The sequence below is a fragment of the Caloenas nicobarica genome, chromosome 1, assembly GCF_036013445.1.
Source record: "Caloenas nicobarica isolate bCalNic1 chromosome 1, bCalNic1.hap1, whole genome shotgun sequence".
Lineage (NCBI taxonomy): Eukaryota > Metazoa > Chordata > Aves > Columbiformes > Columbidae > Caloenas > Caloenas nicobarica.
This window is the reverse complement of record NC_088245.1, coordinates 196637986-196655864: the sequence shown is the minus strand read 5'-3', so window position 1 is coordinate 196655864 and position 17879 is coordinate 196637986. Positions and strand designations below refer to the sequence as shown.

The 17879-nt window shown below is 39.7% G+C and overlaps 1 protein-coding gene across 12 annotated transcripts in view; it reads right to left on the bottom strand.

The window, feature by feature from the left end:
• PSPC1 (paraspeckle component 1) overlaps window positions 1-11766 on the bottom strand; it is a 74784-nt gene extending 63018 nt beyond the window's left edge. For all 12 annotated transcript variants that reach the window (XR_010605653.1, XR_010605651.1, XR_010605652.1 and 9 more), the window contains exons 1-5: window positions 11312-11766; window positions 9128-9429; window positions 6398-6493; window positions 5197-5393; window positions 363-447 (exon numbers count right to left, since the gene is read on the bottom strand). Coding sequence is in view for 4 of the 12 variants with exons in the window: in XM_065626947.1 (XP_065483019.1) it covers window positions 363-447; window positions 5197-5393; window positions 6398-6493; window positions 9128-9429; window positions 11312-11686 (1055 nt within the window). In the remaining 8 variants the exon portion in view is untranslated. The remainder of the gene's footprint in view (window positions 1-362; window positions 448-5196; window positions 5394-6397; window positions 6494-9127; window positions 9430-11311) is intronic.
• Between the last annotated feature and the right edge of the window lie 6113 nt (window positions 11767-17879).

The window sequence follows — 17879 nt, the reverse complement described above, 5'->3', positions numbered from 1 at the left end:
AGGACGTTCATAACTATTCAGCTCTATTAGAGCTACACTTCAGTCACAAAGTTAAAATAAATCATATGAAACAAAAAAATTATGTTAAGACATTTCTACACTATTTAGAAAGCTCAAAAATCTACAATAGAACTAGCAGAGCTGAAATAAATGAAAAAAGCAGTCTTTTATATTAGCATAAGTGATCACTTTTCTGTTCATTAACAGAAATATCACACATTATGCTTTTGAAAAGGAACTTTTCAGCAGCAGAAACATTTTTATTTGATATCAAAAGCAAGCTCTGCAAGCTAGAGTATCCAAATTCATGCAGGCCTACATCAGCTCCATGCCACACCTTTTCACAGTAGAAGACAAAATACCTCAATTGTATTTGCTTGCGTTTTTGAAGTTCTTGATTTCGAAGTTCTTCCAAACGCCTCAGTTCTTCTTGACGTCGCATGAGATCTAACAGGATTAAAAATGTAATAAAGATAAAAGTTGGCAATCATAAATGTGGCAACACAAAAATAATCACTATTGCTGTCAGATTACAGTTCTAATATTCAGTTTTTAAAGAGTTTTCTCAAAGCATTTAACTAGTTTCTTCCAATAAAATGAAGTTTAGTATATGAGAAAACACGCTGGATCCACAGTTCACAAACACGGAAACCTACAGGGCTGGCAAAGACTCTGAAGCAGGTTACGGAACCAGAAATCTGAAGTCTTCAAACAAATAAAAGGAGAAAGAAAAATACTCTCAATCACTTAAATCACATCCTAGTTTTACATCTAGGGCCAGCATCAATTTTCTAACAATGCTGTGTACTGCGAAAGCCACACAAGCAAGAAAACTAGTACAACATATAGAGGCTTATACTCTCCACTACCTATTGCAGACCACTGCATGGCACACATCAGAAAACAGTGATGTGAACTTCAGGTGCCTGTAACGTGAGCCTCTGTAGAGATTTGTCATGACTCTGCTTATAGTGACTTAAAAATGACTAATCTTTAACACTACCAGAAAGGAACTGCCATTTCCTCTTAAAAAGCACTTACAATGCTCTTAAAAAGCAGGGTCCAACTAATAGTAATTACTTTTGCTGTACTAGTTCCTGACATTATTGATTTCTGCCTGGAAATGTATGGTTTCTTAAATGAGTATTAATTCTAGAAAGCAGTTGTTTGCCATTTCTGTCTTCATAGGATATTGGCCACGTGACATTATTTACAGACACAATGAGAAACATTCCACTGTATCACCTATTACACGCCTTTTATGCTTTAGTTCAGCTACTCCACACACTTCTCTATGCATTTCTTTACCATGTTAATCAAAGCATCTTTTTAGCTATGTAAATCACTTTCCTCAAATTTGCATCAGCATATATTGTTCACAAGTTAAACTTTTACTTTAATATCCAAAAGCTACAATGACCAGTACATTTCACCAAAATATCATGTATTTATTTTCTTCTCTAATGAAGATGATTATCAGATTTTTTTACTCTCACAGCATCCTTATTGATACTAGAAGTCCTTTCTCAAACACATTTTGCAGGCACATTTTTCCAATCTCTTCTGTAAAACTAACACATTTCACACTTCAATAGAATATGATTACATTGAAGATTCATTTGAATCACAAAGTATGAGGGCTTCTTTCCAACTGTACTTGCCATTGAAGGCCTGGTCACTGTTACCCTGCTACTTGAGGGAACACCACAAGTACACTTTTTTTTTTTAATAACCTTTTTATTATTTCAGAGTACAAGTGCACTTTTTTGTTTTAAAAATAACCTTCAGATTGTTTCAGGGTATTACTGATATCAAGAACTGACCCATTCTATCCTCAATGTCGTCCACTGTGGGAAAAGGTATTTCCTTGCCAGTTCTTTGTTCTTTCAAATTTATGCAGCATTCTCTTTTTCTTGTGTTAATACACTTGCACAAGATTTCCTACTTTTTTGCTACCACAAATTGCTACAAATTTATCATTTACTCCCTTCTATTCTTACGGTGTAGAGTTTTACTTCTCAGTGCCCTCTTATTTTTTTCCACAGCATAGTTCTGATTATTTGCTTTCCTGAAATTTATGTTCCAGTACCATTTGACAACGGCAGAATCTTCGCACAAAGCCTTACAGGCCAGATGAAAATACAGATCTACAGGTTGCAGCTGTGCACAGAGTCATTAATATAAAAGACCTGCAATGATGTAATTCTGGACTGACGTATGTTGGACACAGGCCCTCTCTCTGAATAGAAAAAAAAATCTGCACTAAAGCAGCTGGGGGGGGGAAGACAGAAAGCACTTTCTTGTGCTTACAGAAGGGCAAGGTCTTCATTTTATCCTCAACCTCCTGCAGAGCAGAGGGCAGATGATCTAAGCGTACTCTCACATAGGAAGTTAATTCTATAAGCAGGAATACCAAGTCCAAAAAAGATTTCTGTTTTAGCTGCTGATTTTTTAAGGTTCTAGAGATGAAAAAGGTCCAGCTGCCATATAACTTATAAAGAATGAAACTTCTAGTTAAATTTAGTCACGCTTTCCAGTATTTTCATAAACTATTTAATCACTATTATGATAGAATATTTACGAAAGTCTGAAGCATACCACCAATATGTAGATCAGAAATATCATGCCAATTTACTTACATGCGGAAATATGTATTCTGCTTTATAAATTACTTCTGAGTCAATCTGTCAAAACATGACACTCAAAAGAATGAAGTCTACCTTCAGTATTAATACCACAAAAAAATGAGTACTTAAGCCAACATGTTCAAGTCCCACCAGCTCTCATAAAGCAATTTCTATAAAACCTTCAACTCCAGGAGTATATGGACTCTAGTGAGCTCATTCTTCCCATCTTTTTAGCTCCAGACAACTAATATATTGCATTTCATATTTCAGAGTAACTACTTTAATATACCCTTAATCTGTGGTTTGTGCATCAGGTATACAAAAGCATTAATTCTAGGTTCTGATGCCTCAGAAGTTTCATTACCAAACACGGACTCCCACACTAACAGAATGTTAGTTTCCTCACTGGAATATCAACACCAAAAGCATTCATATTCTGGTGGCTCTTCAAAAGAAGGATTGTCTTCCTTTTCCATATAAAAGTGGAGCTTAATAGATATCTTAAAATAAACTCTAATATCTTCAAACATACATAAGCTCCTCTCCCATGTTTTACCATCAAGACCTTTTCCACCTTAATAAAAAGGCCACTGTCATTGCAGTTTAAAACATGATTAAGGTATGATAATTTAAGAAAAAGTAATCCCTAACCTTGCCATCAAGTACAGGCAACAGGTGGATAAATTCTAAAAAAATGAAAGAGCCTAAGTTTTAGAACTGGACCATTAGCACTATCAAATATTAACAATTAGTAAAGCCAAGGGTAAATTTATCCAACCTATTATTTTCAGCACTGAACCACCTTTACCAATGTCAGTCACACATATACACAAAATTTAAAAGTGTGTCTAATTGAAAAGGGGGGGTTGTACTAAATATTACATGCATTGTTGTTACATCACATTAACATTCACATTCCTCACCTGTAAGACATACCTATGCTTACATGCAAACCAAACGCTTTAACATTTTTTGCTTGGAAAATAAACTAAGAAACAACTTGACAGTTGTCATTTCAGATGCTGCAGTAACAACTTGGCATTTCTAAACAGTTTTTTATTTTATTATGCTCTGTATTTCAGCACAAATATAAACGATATGGTTTCACATTAAAAGCAAGCATGCCTATTTAGAAAAAACAGGCAAAGTAAACTTTTCCCTAATGACAACTTTTGGTTGCAGTACATTTAAGAATACTATATAAAAAAATGAAATATGGTCCTTTTAATATCTTTTCCAGTTTTGAAAAAGTTTTAAAACAGATTTTTAAAAAGACTATGTGTTCGCATTCAATATATCCAAGCATTTAGGTGTTTTAATTCCACCAACCCAGCGAATACTCTAATCCAGCTCATATAGATGTTTTCAACACGTCATTCAAGCCAGCAGAAAAAATTAAGATAAACCAGTCTCAAACAGGAAAATCGTACTACCAACAAAAATGTCCATTCTTAAGAAGAGGTAAAGACAAATAATTGCAGCAGACAACTTGTACGAGTTACCTGGCTTTAAGTTTTGAAATGCATCCACTACTTAGAATCTCACAAAGTTCAAATCCCTTTAAAGTGACAATGTATTCTTACTCAGCCTATCAAGCTAGTTATTGTACTGTCTTCTGATCTCTTAGGGCTAAGAATTTTTTTTAGGTAGCCATGATCTCCCTTAAGCTAAGATTAAAAAAAAAAGTCAGTGTTTCATTCATGCAACAAACCTTGAGATCCTTTCTGACAGATATGCAATATATTTAAACTTCATCCATTAAAGTCTTGCAATTCAGCAGTCATACAGAGGGAGCTAAAATCAAGTAGTAGTTCAATATTTCTGAACTGGAAAGCAGTGACTGCATGTCCACAGCATTTGGGGAAAAATATGTTCTGGGGACTAACAAAGAAAAAGTACCAGATACTAGCCCTGCTACTGTCCTCTCTGCCCAAGAAACACTAGAGGACTTTTTTTCACCCAACACTAGCAAAAGATAAGATGTCCAAACAATTATGAAAGAGAGATGCATGATCTTAAAATGTCAAGAATGACTGAAATTCATGGCAACTGTGAGTTATTTTGAGTTGTTACATACATACAATACTATGCACTCAGACTTCTCAGCTGGGTTTCAGAGGAAAAAAAAAAGTAACACCAGCTACTGTAACATTCAAAATCATATCAGAGGTACACAGAACAGCCAAAACGAGCTATCATTTTTCTATTTTCTCCCACACACAGCACACAAACAATACCTAACTAGTACCATAAGCAACACCAAAAATAGGAAATAATTTTACTGATGAGTATGAATCTATCATTCCATTTCCTTACATAAACTACTTACACCAGACAAATTTTAAAAGTGAAAGAAAAAGACCTAAACAATCACCCTTTTCTGAGTTTCTTAATCCATTTCTGCAAATCGTCAAGAAATGTGTAAGAAATATTACTTTTTTTCTCAGTTCAATGCATTTCATTAAATAGCGTCTGGCAAAATCTCCAAGTTTAACATACAGCTCAATATGCTACACAAAGAAAATCTAAGATGAAACAAATTTAATACCAGTAGATTATCTGATTTTACCTTGCCTCATCAGCATAAGCTGATGCTCATGTCTAGCTGCTTCCATTTCTGCCTCTAGCTTCTCTTTGGCTTCTCTAATGTTCCTGTCAACCTGTTCACGCTGTTGTTTTTCCATCTCATCAAGAGCCTTCCACCGTGAAGCATACTCAAACTCAAATGTTCCAGGCTGAGCAAAACGTGGAGGCTGTTCTCTTTCCCTAATAAAAATTTCGCAGTTAAAATGTACAGAAGGACACATCAACAGCTGCAACAGCCAAAGAATTTATAAACAATCACTCCAAGTGTAGATCTGACTTTAAATCAATCTGTCAGATGACTACATTCTAAACTAGTCAAAGCTTAATTCAGCTGTTAAGACAAGCAACATGATCAGGGAAGTTTTCCAAATAAAGATCTGTTCTATTTATATAATTTGAAGATAAAAATTCATATTTACATCACTACAAAATACTAAGCTGCAACACTAGATTAAGTGTGTTCACCCTTCTAAAGGAAGCAGGCAACGAATAAAACCAGTTATTTAAATAAATGTAAAAGCCTACTAGACAGCTCAGAATATTAGCCAGAAACTCTAAGCATTAAAAAGTACCAACATTTTATTTCACATTCTAACACTAATATTGTAACTAATAGTGCCATATCTTTAAAAAGTTGTATTCTACAGCCTTACCAGAATAAGCATTTTAGCTTCAGGCAACATTATCTCTAAACAGCAATCAAATTTCAATATTAAAAATTAAGTGACGACTTCTTCATGATCAAGACTCACTTTCTCATGTCACGCTCAAAGTTTTATCTGAACCATGGAGCTGAACAGATTTACAGCCCACTGACTCTCCAGTTAGGGGGCTATTGAGAAAACAAAAAAATCTGTGGGTATCCAAATCTCTGCAGGATTAGACCACATCCCTAATCCGTAAAAGACCATAGCCTGGCTGGCAACAAGCCCCAACTGATTTCAGTGTAGGCCAGGAATCTATGTACTGCAGTAAACACACAGAATGTTAAACCAGCAAGTCTGAATTTTGCTATAATTAGGAAATCTTGGCACAGTCCCATTTAATCCTTTGATACGAAATAGGGCAATGTACAAAACACTACTTCCTGTTACACAATCTCAAAAATAAAAATCAGCACATATTTACCAAGCTAAGTAAGTAACTTAAACCATGTTTTATAAAAAAATCTGAACACAACTTACTTGTGATACTGTTGTGTTTTTTGCATTAGCTTCTCTGGGAGCCCATCTTCATCATCAAATTGCTCCATTGGTTCTACAACAACAGGTCGAGGTGTTCTGGAAGACAGTTTCAATTGAATAACTGAATCAAAAATGAAGCAGATAATTTAGTATTTTGAGGAAACCCACCTGAAAGCTAACATATGTTATCTAAAATTCCTGTGTCTTGCAAATTCTTCTTAAATCGTAGAATTCCAATTAATCCTGATTTTAAGAATTATCTTTAAAAACAATTGTTTCTATACCCAAAACCAGCTATTCCACCTAGAAACCACAACTCACTTGATGTAGTTCTGTTTGCTATGAAGTACTCAAAGGTTAAAAGAATCTCAAAACCATCTACGAATAACTACAAAATATTTAGGAAGGAAATACCTTTTTGTTTTTGTCAGTGAGGCAACAGTGGCCATGATTATATTGACAAAGAACCAAACAAACTCAAAACAGAGTTTTCCACAGAATATTAAAAGATACTTTTGAAAGTTACTCTACAAGTGAAAACAGCTTGATAATTTGGCATTAATATTCCAGTGATAATTAGAAAAACACTTCTGCTTAAGTTACTTTAAACCCATTCTTTGGACAACTATACTCTCACAAATCAGAATCCTAATTTATCTTTGAAAATACCTTCCTTGAATTCTCATTATCTGTAGTAATCAGAGGCAAGTTATTAGCCAGTACTGCCAGGAAGAGTAGTGTTAGGATTCTGAATTGTGTAAAAAGCTCTCTGCATCAGTCTTGGGAGCACAGCCTATAATACACACCTCAAAGCAATAAGAGCTAGGGACATTATTTTCAAAATGCCAGTGTTTATTTATTGTGTTCCACACCTTTGTCACTTTTCAAATATTTTCACGGAAAAAAGATCAATATATTTTAAAAAACACTAACAGCTGAAAAATAAAATTTAGGGCACTGAGTGCAAATTAAAAAGATGGAATCTTTTTAATTAAAAAGTCTGGAATCACAGAGCACAACTCAGAAACTGTTTCTCCTGATGTTATCTGCATGGCAGTTTGCTGGCAGTTGTTATTTAAATGCAACTGAACTGTGGTCTTCACAAGTTATGATTTAAAACAACAATTTCAAATCTGTACATTAACATTTCAAATGCCTGATTTTTATATATTTAGCCCATGAAATGAGAGATTTTCTTCTGATTAGGCAAAGAGTTTTCAGCTAAAAATGTAAAATTTTAAATTCTGAAGCAAAACTTTGAAGTATCATGGCAGCACATTCATGCTAATTATCTTCACAACTGCACATTAGGGAACATGGCAGCCAGCTAAGCAAGGTAAAGATCATGTTAAAGGCCATGGTTAGATGGTCATTTCAATCCAACCAATCTACTCAGCTGGTAGAACAAGAAAACCCTCCCTCATACTCTAGCTTCTTTCCCCTGCCACATCTCTCCTGCCAAGAATAGCATTCATGTAACACTGAACTAGATTAGTTCCCTAGTTTGGCTCGCCATGCTACCATTCAAACACTTAGGACAAGAAAACCCAGGAGATAAGAAAAAATTGCTGGCATCTACTGATAACAGTAAAGCCATATTCAGATCGAATTCACTACGTAGCCACCAAGTCAGTTCAGTGGCACATAAGATTTTGAGATTTTCACAAGAAAGAGGAGTTCCAGACTCTTTCCCCACCTGCAATCTCATCCAGGCAACATTTTCTCCTGCTTTATCATCTGCTGGGCCTGATGTTCATGGCACTCATGTTAGCAAGCACCTTCACGTGCTTAAACAGCAAAAAAACTACCAAATAAAACCAAGCAAATACTTTCTGTTGCTTTAGCAAGCATAAGTGGCTTATGGAAGTATCAGAAATTTCTCAAGCAGATGGACCAACAGCACAGCTGAGGCAGGAAGAGAAAAAGAAGTATAGGTTCCTCAATTTGATGGCAGCAAGCTTCCATGCTGTGGAACCACAGCTTTATTTTCCCCAAACAAGAATCAGAAAAATTTTAAAAATCCTGAATTTATAACATTTCACACGATCTTTAGGAAAGCACTTGAAAATGTCACTAGTGAATGTGTTGAAGCACCGCAGTTAACACTCTCTTCAGCAAGTACAGAAATAAGAGGTGCAAGAGAGAAGTGCTGTAATTTGTAAGCTTGCTTGCCCTTGAAATAGAAAGTTTTCCAGAGATTGTAGCCATAAACTTCTGCAGAATCTAAGTCTTCATTTAAAAAAAATAAAATAAAAAAAGTACTTCGGGCCTTTCAAGACACAAATAAAACTTCCGAGATGGAAATAAATGCAGGAAGACTTTCCCGAGTTTGCAGAAATTCGAGCCACTTAGTGCACAGTTTTGCCAAGAAAACAGAGGCATGTTGTTTTGTCAGATTGTTACTGGGATCAGGCAGAGTGCAATGAAAATAAAGTGTCACTAGAAAAAAGTAATCATGCACGTATACAAGGGAAAGCAAAATGTTGCTATCAGACTCTCATATAGTAACTACAAGTCTTATATATAGTAAGCAGAAAAAGATGGTTTTCCCTCACACAAAAAGAAAATCAGGAGTATTTGGGGTATTGATGTAAAACACCTTAATTTCTCACCTGATGGCTTTCATAATTTGAAAATAAAATAAGAACTAGGGAATACTCATTAATGCAGTTTCCGTTTACTTCAGAAATATATACTCACACGAATTCAAACAAAAGCCTGTGAACTTACGTTGTTAGCAAGAATGCCCCATCACTGCATCTTTCTAGAGCTTTCCGTGCTGGAGGTTTTGCTGCAAACTCTACAAAACCTTTTCCTGTAGCTCTGCCACGATCATCTACTACAACAACGGCTCTTTCCACTGGTCCAAATTGAGAGAATGCTTGTTCCAGCAGCTCATTAGAAACAACAGGTGAAAGATTCTTGACTGTTAGGGCAGCTCCATGTGTAGCAAATCGAATTCGAAGTGGTCTGCTCTTCAAAATAGTACCATCAAGTTCTGCTTTTGCTATTTCAGCCAGTGTCCTAGATTCCTTTTTCAAGATATAAAACATTTTACGTATTTTATTTTCAAATACAACAGATATCACTTTTGTGGTTTCTTCCCCCACCCCTCCCAAGAGTAACAATTTTTTTTCCTTGAGTACATTAGCATCAGGGTCATTCAACTCTTTCCCCACCTCTCCCCCTAAAAAGCCCCCAAAGTTCCTGTTCACTGATTGAGGAAAAAAGATGAAAAAAAAAAAATTGTGATCCCCTGTGATTTATGCTAAAAAACAACACAGACAAAAAAATTTTTTGCACATTAGAGCACTTAACAAAATATTGTTATGATGGATACATTTGTGCTGCTCTGTAAAGGCTTTCAGTAGAATTGAAAACTTGATGCTTTCTCACATTTAACTACTCAAATGTTTATATTCTACATCCCTAGCTCCCTATAATAGGAAACATCATTTTCAAAGATTACACTACAGGATCTAAGGTGGTTTGGTTTGTTTTGGTTTTAAATAAATGAAAATACCATACTTGCTCATTACCACTGTTGGATGAATTCTCAAAGGACATCCAATTCGAATTTCATCAACAAATGACAAAATTACCTTATTTGCTCATATATTCATTCTCCTCACATTTATGGGCTTTCTGCACCCACATCCATGAGACAGTCTGTATCAATAACTGTCTTTTTCCCATTACAGAAATTTTCATCGAGTTTGATAAGTGCAATCCCTTACATTTAAATAAATTATTATTTAGATGATAGCCATTTTCTCCACAGTTTAAGTGACTAGGTAAATTGTTTAAAAAAAAAAAAACAAAACACCATATTCCCTAAACATAACAGAAAAGGGAAGTTCGGATAAAAGCTATATCTAATCATGCAAAATTGAGTAATGGCATGTAAATATATCACGTTTCCTCCAAAAAATTGCTAATTCAGGCTGGGGGATCCTCAGGGTAAAAGATGTAGAATGCCACAAGCACTTATCTTTAAGACGACAACCAAAAAAAAAAAAATCCTAACCAGTAAAATATATGCAAAAATCGTAACTAGAGACATTCAAAGCACTCTAAAGCTATTTCCAGAATTATATAAATCAGTGCATTCTAGATACAGGAGTCATGAAAACTAGTCCTGCACGTTAAATTGACATTTAAATACAGCATCTTAAGTTTTTCAGATGATTCCTTTTTTGCATGCTCACTTGAGTATTATCCCTAAAAATCTAGCCTTATCTAGACACAAGTAATCTAAACAACCCAAAGTCTCATTTCTTTGCAATTCTAAGATTAAGCGTTCCGTTTTCACGATGTGTGAGCAGTGGTATTTCGAAACAACCCTGGCCAGTCTTTAAAATTAACTGTTTCATAGACCAAACCTATACTCACAATAAAATGTACAGGCTGAAATTTGTTTCCGCACAAAAAGGTGGGGTTTTTTTTTTTAAGCTAGTCCTAAAGTACGACAAATTCTCCGAGTTAAATAAAGAAAGCCTTTATACAGGTGTTACAGGAACGAAGCAAATGGCGCAGCGCAATCTCCCACTCACGGAAGACCGGGCTGCAGGAGTACCCGTGGTAACAGCACGCAAACTGGGGGAGCTGCCCTGAAACCAGCGGGGTATCGCGCAGTGAGGTGGCAACCTAAACGCGACGGGCTGGGAAAGCTTCTCACAACGCAGGCCTCTGGCTTGGGCGTAGGGAGGCAAATAGGGGAGGGGGGAGAAGGCAGAGGAAGCTGAGGGAACAGCGCTAGCAGGAGGGAGAGAGAATGAGGGGCAGCTATCTTTCTGTACAGCCGCCCGACAAAGAAAGGCGGGGGGAGCCTGGAGCAGGAGCCTCCCGCTTGCAGAGGCAGCCCCGGGTTACGGGGCAGCCACGCCGGCTCGCGGATGAAGCCGGAACACTCACCAAACGGATGAAGCCAAAGCCACGGTCCCGGTTGATGAAGACCTCGCTCGGCTCCCCGTAGCGCTCGAAGAGGCGCTTGAAATCTTCCTCGGTGATATCGGTCGGCAAATTCCCCACGAACAGTCGGCAGCGCTGCGTGTAGCTCTTCTCGCCAGGTTTGAGAAAGCTTTTGATGTCGATGGTGAACCCAACCTCCTGCTCTTCATCTCCACCTTCTTTGCTCGGCGGTAGCGCCATGGCCGCCGCCGCCTCGCTCTCCGTTTCTAGGCCCCGCAATCCCTTCAGGTTGCCGCCGCCACCCCCCACCATGCCCATCGGCGCCGCTGGGGAGCTGTTCTCGATCCGTACTTGCTTCAAGTTCCTATTCGCTGCCATATTCAAAACCTCGCTCCTTCCTCGCTGGTTATCTCGGGTGCCGCGGAGCCCGGTTCAGCAACCGCCGCCTCCCACCCTCAGCCAATTCAAAATGGCGCCGCCGCCGACCTCGGCGAGTTGTAACGTCCCCGCGGAAGGGCCCGCCCACCGCCGCGCGCGCGGCCTTCCTCGCTGCCGCTGGGCGCGGGGTGGGGCTCGCGCATGCGCCGTCCCGCGCGGCGGTGCGGGCTGTGCGCGCGCAGGGCGCGGTGGCCGCACTGAGGCGCCCGTGCAGGGGCCTCCGCCCCAGGCCGCGGGACGTCGCTCTTTGGTCTGCAGAGACAGGTGCGCGCCAGCGCGCTGCGCTGCCCGAGAGGGTAACCCGCCCGGGAGCCTCCCTGCTGCTCCTGGTTCGCGGCGCTCCCTCGGTGCCGGACCCGCGCGCAGCCGCGTTGGGTTAGAGGGGCGACCTACGGAGCCTTCGGATCCTGCGGGCTCCGCCACAGTCCCTCCTCAGGCGGAAGAGCGCCTTGCTGGGCTCTGCCCTGAGGGCAGGGCAGGCGGCGCGCCCCGGCGGGGCGACTGGCCGGTGCGGGAGGGAGCAGCCCTGCGGAGCGGCGGGGGGACGGGCCGGAGGAGCAGCCGGCAGCGCGGGAAAGGCGTTCCCCGGGGTAGATGTGCGAGACAAATCCGAGTGGGGAGAGCCCTTGTTACTGCTGCTCACAGTAATTTCTTACAAGGCAGCAGCTTTCCTCATAAAGGCGATGACTTCCTTTGGAGACGTGCGAAGTCAAACGTTTCCTTCCTTGGGCAGCCCTTGCAGTTAGGACCGTGTGTCTCACCTGCAGCACAAGGCTACCTTTTTCTCGCCTGCCAGATGCCCAGTTGCTTGGTTTGGTCTGTGTGCCTCGACCAGTAATTCAACTGGCGCTCGGTTGCTCAGGCAGAGCTCACCAGGCTGCCTGGAGCATCATAGAAAGCCTGATGATAATCAGTTCTTGGCTCATTACTGTAGTAGCCTTAGTGCTTCAGGTGCCCATGTAGCTTTGCATCATGCGGGGGAAGTCCCAGATAATGCAGCGACACTTCAGAAGAAAATAACTGTATTATTTGTTTTATTAATATAACTATAATACTGAAAAAGTCCAGATAATCTCATGGTTAATAGTTACTTCAGCTAGTGCATGGCATGTACTGTTCTTTTGAAGAATCAACATCAAGTATGACATTCAAGAAAAAGTTCATTCCACAACAGGTGTGAATTCATCGCTCAGGGATTTCCCTGTCCACTGGGGAATATTTTAAGTTCCTCTGTCTTGTTTTTCCATTTGAGGCACAAGAAAGATATCAGTCCCTTTCTTCCTATCTCTGAGCTTGTACCAGGATTTGGAGAAAACATAAGCTCCCAGACAGCATGTATTACTGTATCAGCTCACCTGTTTCTGAAGCAGATTCATGGGTATAGGGCATTGAACTGAACCCAGATTTAAACCTCAGAAAATACAGACAGTAGAGGAGGGTATCTACTCACAGCAAGGGTGGGAAGTCAGGCAGTGTAGGAACATGAGGGGGGTATTAGAGTAACAATATAGGATATAATCACCTTGCTTGTCCAAAGAACTGTGGTTTGTAGTATATTTTGGATTCTATAACAAGTGTTAAGGCAAAAAATAAATTACTTATAGCAAACCAATAGCTTTTTAAAACTGGTAGGCATGCAAAAGGAATGAAATATATGTTATAAAAGGTGTGATTATACATTGTAGAGAGTGAAAGCTCAGTAGATGGGAAAAGGGAGATGTGTAGTAGTCTGCTTGTTATTGCCAATGCTGTGTAATAATTCTTCTCTTTAGTGACCAATGACAGAACCCGAGGGAATGGCAGGAAGATGTGCCAGGGGAGGTTTAGGTTGGACATTAGGAAAAGGTTCTTCCCCCAGCAGGTGGTGGAGCACTGGAACAGGCTCCCCAGGGAGGTGTCACGGCCCCAAGCCTGACAGTGTTCAAGAAGAGACTGGACAATGCCCTCGGACACATGGTGTGAACTGTGGGGTTGTCCTGTGCAGGGACAGGAGTTGGACTCGATGATCCTTGTGGGTCCCTTCCAACTCAGGACATTCTATGATTCTAATAAAATTGCCATGGTTTTCAGACATATCTTTCCAAATCAAGTTAGTAATACAAGCTACAACTGTTTAAATATACAACCATGATTTCCTGTGTACTGTAAAAAGTTAATAGGAGGAGCAAGGAGTGTTTAGAAATTCCACGTTATTCTTTCCTTAGCTGTAGTAATGTCTGAATATTAAGTGATAGTCCAGTAAAATAAATCAATAAAAATCTAACTTCCAGAAACAAGAAAATGATTTATATATCTGAAAAAAAAGGGAGCAATATCTATTTAATATGTTCATGCATCCATAGCTTACTTGCATTAGTGAGACGCATGGTATAACCATAATGCATATACTTGCACTGGTTTTAAACTTTGTTGAGCAGGAGCAGTTTGCACATGCCCTACAGTCAAACATTTTAGTGTGATGTACAAAAAGAACTGATGCCTGCTATGCTCAAACACTTTCTCACCTTAATTTACAATATATTATTTCACATTTTACTCATTCATCATGACAACCCCAGACAGTCCATGTCCTACCTGACTGCCCAGAGCCTTTGGGGCTCGATGATTGCTACACCTTGCCACTGACGGCAGTTAACAAAAAAACATTTTGAAAGGAGACAAAATGGATGCCTTGAAGTTCTTGTTCCAATGCTTTCCTTCAGTTACGAACTTCCACTTAAATTTTTCTTATTCACTAGTTGGAACTCGTATCACAGGAAGAGGTCTGCTAGACTGTTCCAGCCACTGTCTGTAAGTTTGGTATTGAATACTTTAAATGCATCTGAACTACATGAAAGTAATTTCAGAAGAGTGGGGGAGTAACAGTTATGATCGCATAGTAATTTGCTTTCACTCTGTAATTCCTGAGGGGTTTTTTTTGGAAGCCTGAATTTATTCAACTTGGCATTCAAAAGGCCACAACAGACAGCCCTGACTTTGTACCAAGAAAGTTTGCTTTGGTCTGGAATTTATTTTAAGACCTTAAGAAGGTCACAACTTCCTGTGTTAGTAATATACTGCATTTACATGTACTACCAGACTCCCTTTTCTGATTCATGTACAGCCTTAGATTATGATTTTGCAAATGGCTGAGTATTTCAATTTATTAACCTAACTACAATATTCTACGTATGCATGGCCGTCTGTGCTACAATCACTGTTCCCCTAAGGACAATAACGTTTTAGTGTCAGAACACAGGAGCAGAATTCTGAAAATCACCTGTATTTTTCATTTTGTCTGCTAAAGAGGAAGGTTGGTGTATGCTGAAGTGTTAATGCTATCAAGAGATTTGAGTGTATTTCCAAAACACACACCATCCAGCCATATGCCATATGAGACACATTCAGAAGCAGCTATTCTAGCTTTTAATTTTCTGTATCGCAGCATTACTTCCCTACCAAATATCAGGATCCTGCAGAAAATCGGGGAGGCATCAGGCCTCTAAAAGAAAGTCATCAGAGCTTTTTATGCTGCATACTTGCAAATGCTACACATCTTGATCTGCAAAAAAGTCCCAAACTATTTGTATTCACCCCTGAATGCCTTCAGAGTGATTGCTCAGATAACACTGCTCCAGTGGTGACAGCTGTATTCGTGCCAAAGTCGACTTCTGCACAGAGGCAATTGTGATTTACTGCTCAACACACCTCTGGACTCCCAGGTTTATTTCTTTTTACTTCTGGAATCTGCAACGAGTCATGGTTGGGATCAGTACTTGGGACTCAAGCTACAGTGGTAGATCATGACAGAATGTATCAGGCTGTAAGGTAAATTAGGGCAGGGAGGGGGATGCTCCACTTGGGAGGAGGAGGGAAAGAAGGGAAAGCATGAAATTCTGCACTGAAAAAGTAAGGGATGCAGCAGGCGGTGGCTGATGGCCTGAGGTTGGGATCCTGTTGAGGAGAGCAGGGCCAGGGGACTGAGGCACAGCTCTGTGCATGAGCTGCGCAACACACGTGGGAGCTGCTGCTGCTCTTCATCTCCTGCCATTAAAGCCTGCAGTAGTACTCACGGCAATATCCAAACAAATTAAGCTTAGGGTAGGTTTTGCTCTCCGCTGCTGAGCTTTTCATACAAAGTTAAATTGGCGAAGAATATTAAAAACACTAGCTATCATAGCCGTGCCAGCAAGCCTGGTGGTATAAACATAAGGATGTGGAGAAAGAAGTGCTTAATGCAATCTGATGAAGTGATGCATGCTTTGTAATTATCTGAGGATGACCTCATGCTACTACTAGAGCATTAAAAGTGGTTAGAAGATAATGTCATTGCAGTGCCATCTGGTGACAAGTACTGGAATTATCACTAGAACGTTAATAGAATAAATCAAGTGAAAATCAAGATGGAAAATGCACAATAAAATTATGTCTCTGGTCCCAGATGAACAGGATGACTTGTATTTTCTACTTTTAAACCTGGTGGGCAGGCCTCTTTTCTCTGTTCTCGTCAATATTGGCATAATTCAACAAGATACATTCATCATTTTTACATGGAGAGAAATGTATATGAATCACATTTATAAAATAATCTGTAAAACCTAACCTAATATGGTTAGTACCTAGATGCATGCCATATTAACAGATTTTTTTACATGAATGAAGACCAGTATTTTCAGAATTATCTAAGTATAAGAAGTCAGTATCATTCTTTAAAACAACACTAATCTCAAGGAAGCAAGGACTGAAAATATATAAAAATATATTTGTCTGCGAAAATGTACTTGTCAGATCAACAAAAGTTAGCTAACTTTTCGAAAGCTACTTTATCCACTAATATAACCAACGCATACGCTGCATTTCGTTTTGAATACTTTTTAACATACTGTCTCTGCTTGTTCTGTAGAAGAGTGTCAGTTAACTACTACAGCATGTGGGAAGTTAAAGCCTTAGGGAAGCATTTCCCAAATACATTCAGTCCTGAATTTAAACAATAATTCGTGGTGCTGTGAGCACATCAGGCAGCAGAGCTCCCTGACAGTCTGTCCCCAGGATCAGGTTAGGAAGAAGCAGCAGCTTGTGTGGAACAGTTAAAGTGACTGGGAGAGACTGAGAACGTCTGAACTGCCAGCCCTGAAAGAAAGCAGTGCCACATGCATGTTTGATTCAGGCCATTTTCTTCCAAACAATTTAACACAAACTCAGGCAGTTGCAATTTACCACCGAGCTGGGCAATTAGCCCAACCAAAATAGCCTGCAGGCACCAAGGACCTTCCCCTTTGCATTTCCCACTGGGTGTATTTTGTCCTTCTCTGGCCTCAGGAAGCCTCGCTCTTCCTCTGAAGCCCTACCATGACAAATGGTGTGCAGACGAACTTTAACCACTCTCCGACGCTTTAACCCTGATATGAGCTAATAAAAAGTGCACTACCAAATCACAAAACTGCCTGGTATTCTTCATCTCATACTCCGTGCACCATGAAAAGGATCCATCACTCGTTTATGTGTTGTTATGGCCTCTACACAGCAGCTGCCATCCAAATAACCACACACTAAGGTCAACAAGGGAACAATCTTTGCAGTGCAGTCAGTCAAAATAGAGCCATGTCATTGATACAGTAGTAGGTTCTTAAAAATACTAAACCCCACACCCCTCAGGGATTTTCTTCCTCAGTACTTGTGACACCATTTGTGATGCAGGAAAAATTTGTTGTTGGGATCGCATGAGTAAGGGAAGAGCACTGGGCTGAACCTGAGTAGACTACCAACTGTTGAGGAAGAACCCTGTTAAGCAGCGCAGGTCCTGATGCAGAGCTAACACGTCTTCTCCACTCCATGGTGAATCTGGGAAGCGTGGGTTCAAAGAGTAGGAGAGGGCGGTGGCATTGCACTGAGAAGATGTGATAAGCAGCTGTTGGTCCAAAAGACTATTATGAGAGTGTCACAGTAAATGTATGAAACTTAGCGTAGCTGAAAACATGGAACAGGCTGAAGATGCTGTTAACATCTAATTCTCAAATGCTGGATAAGCAGGAGACCTGCCTTGCAGTTAGATCACTGATATGGAGATAAGGGTGTTTCAAGCACTGGCTATCTCAGTTTCTTTTTGTGGAGACTTTTTGGGGATAGTGAGCAATTCTTTCCGGTGCTTATCCGT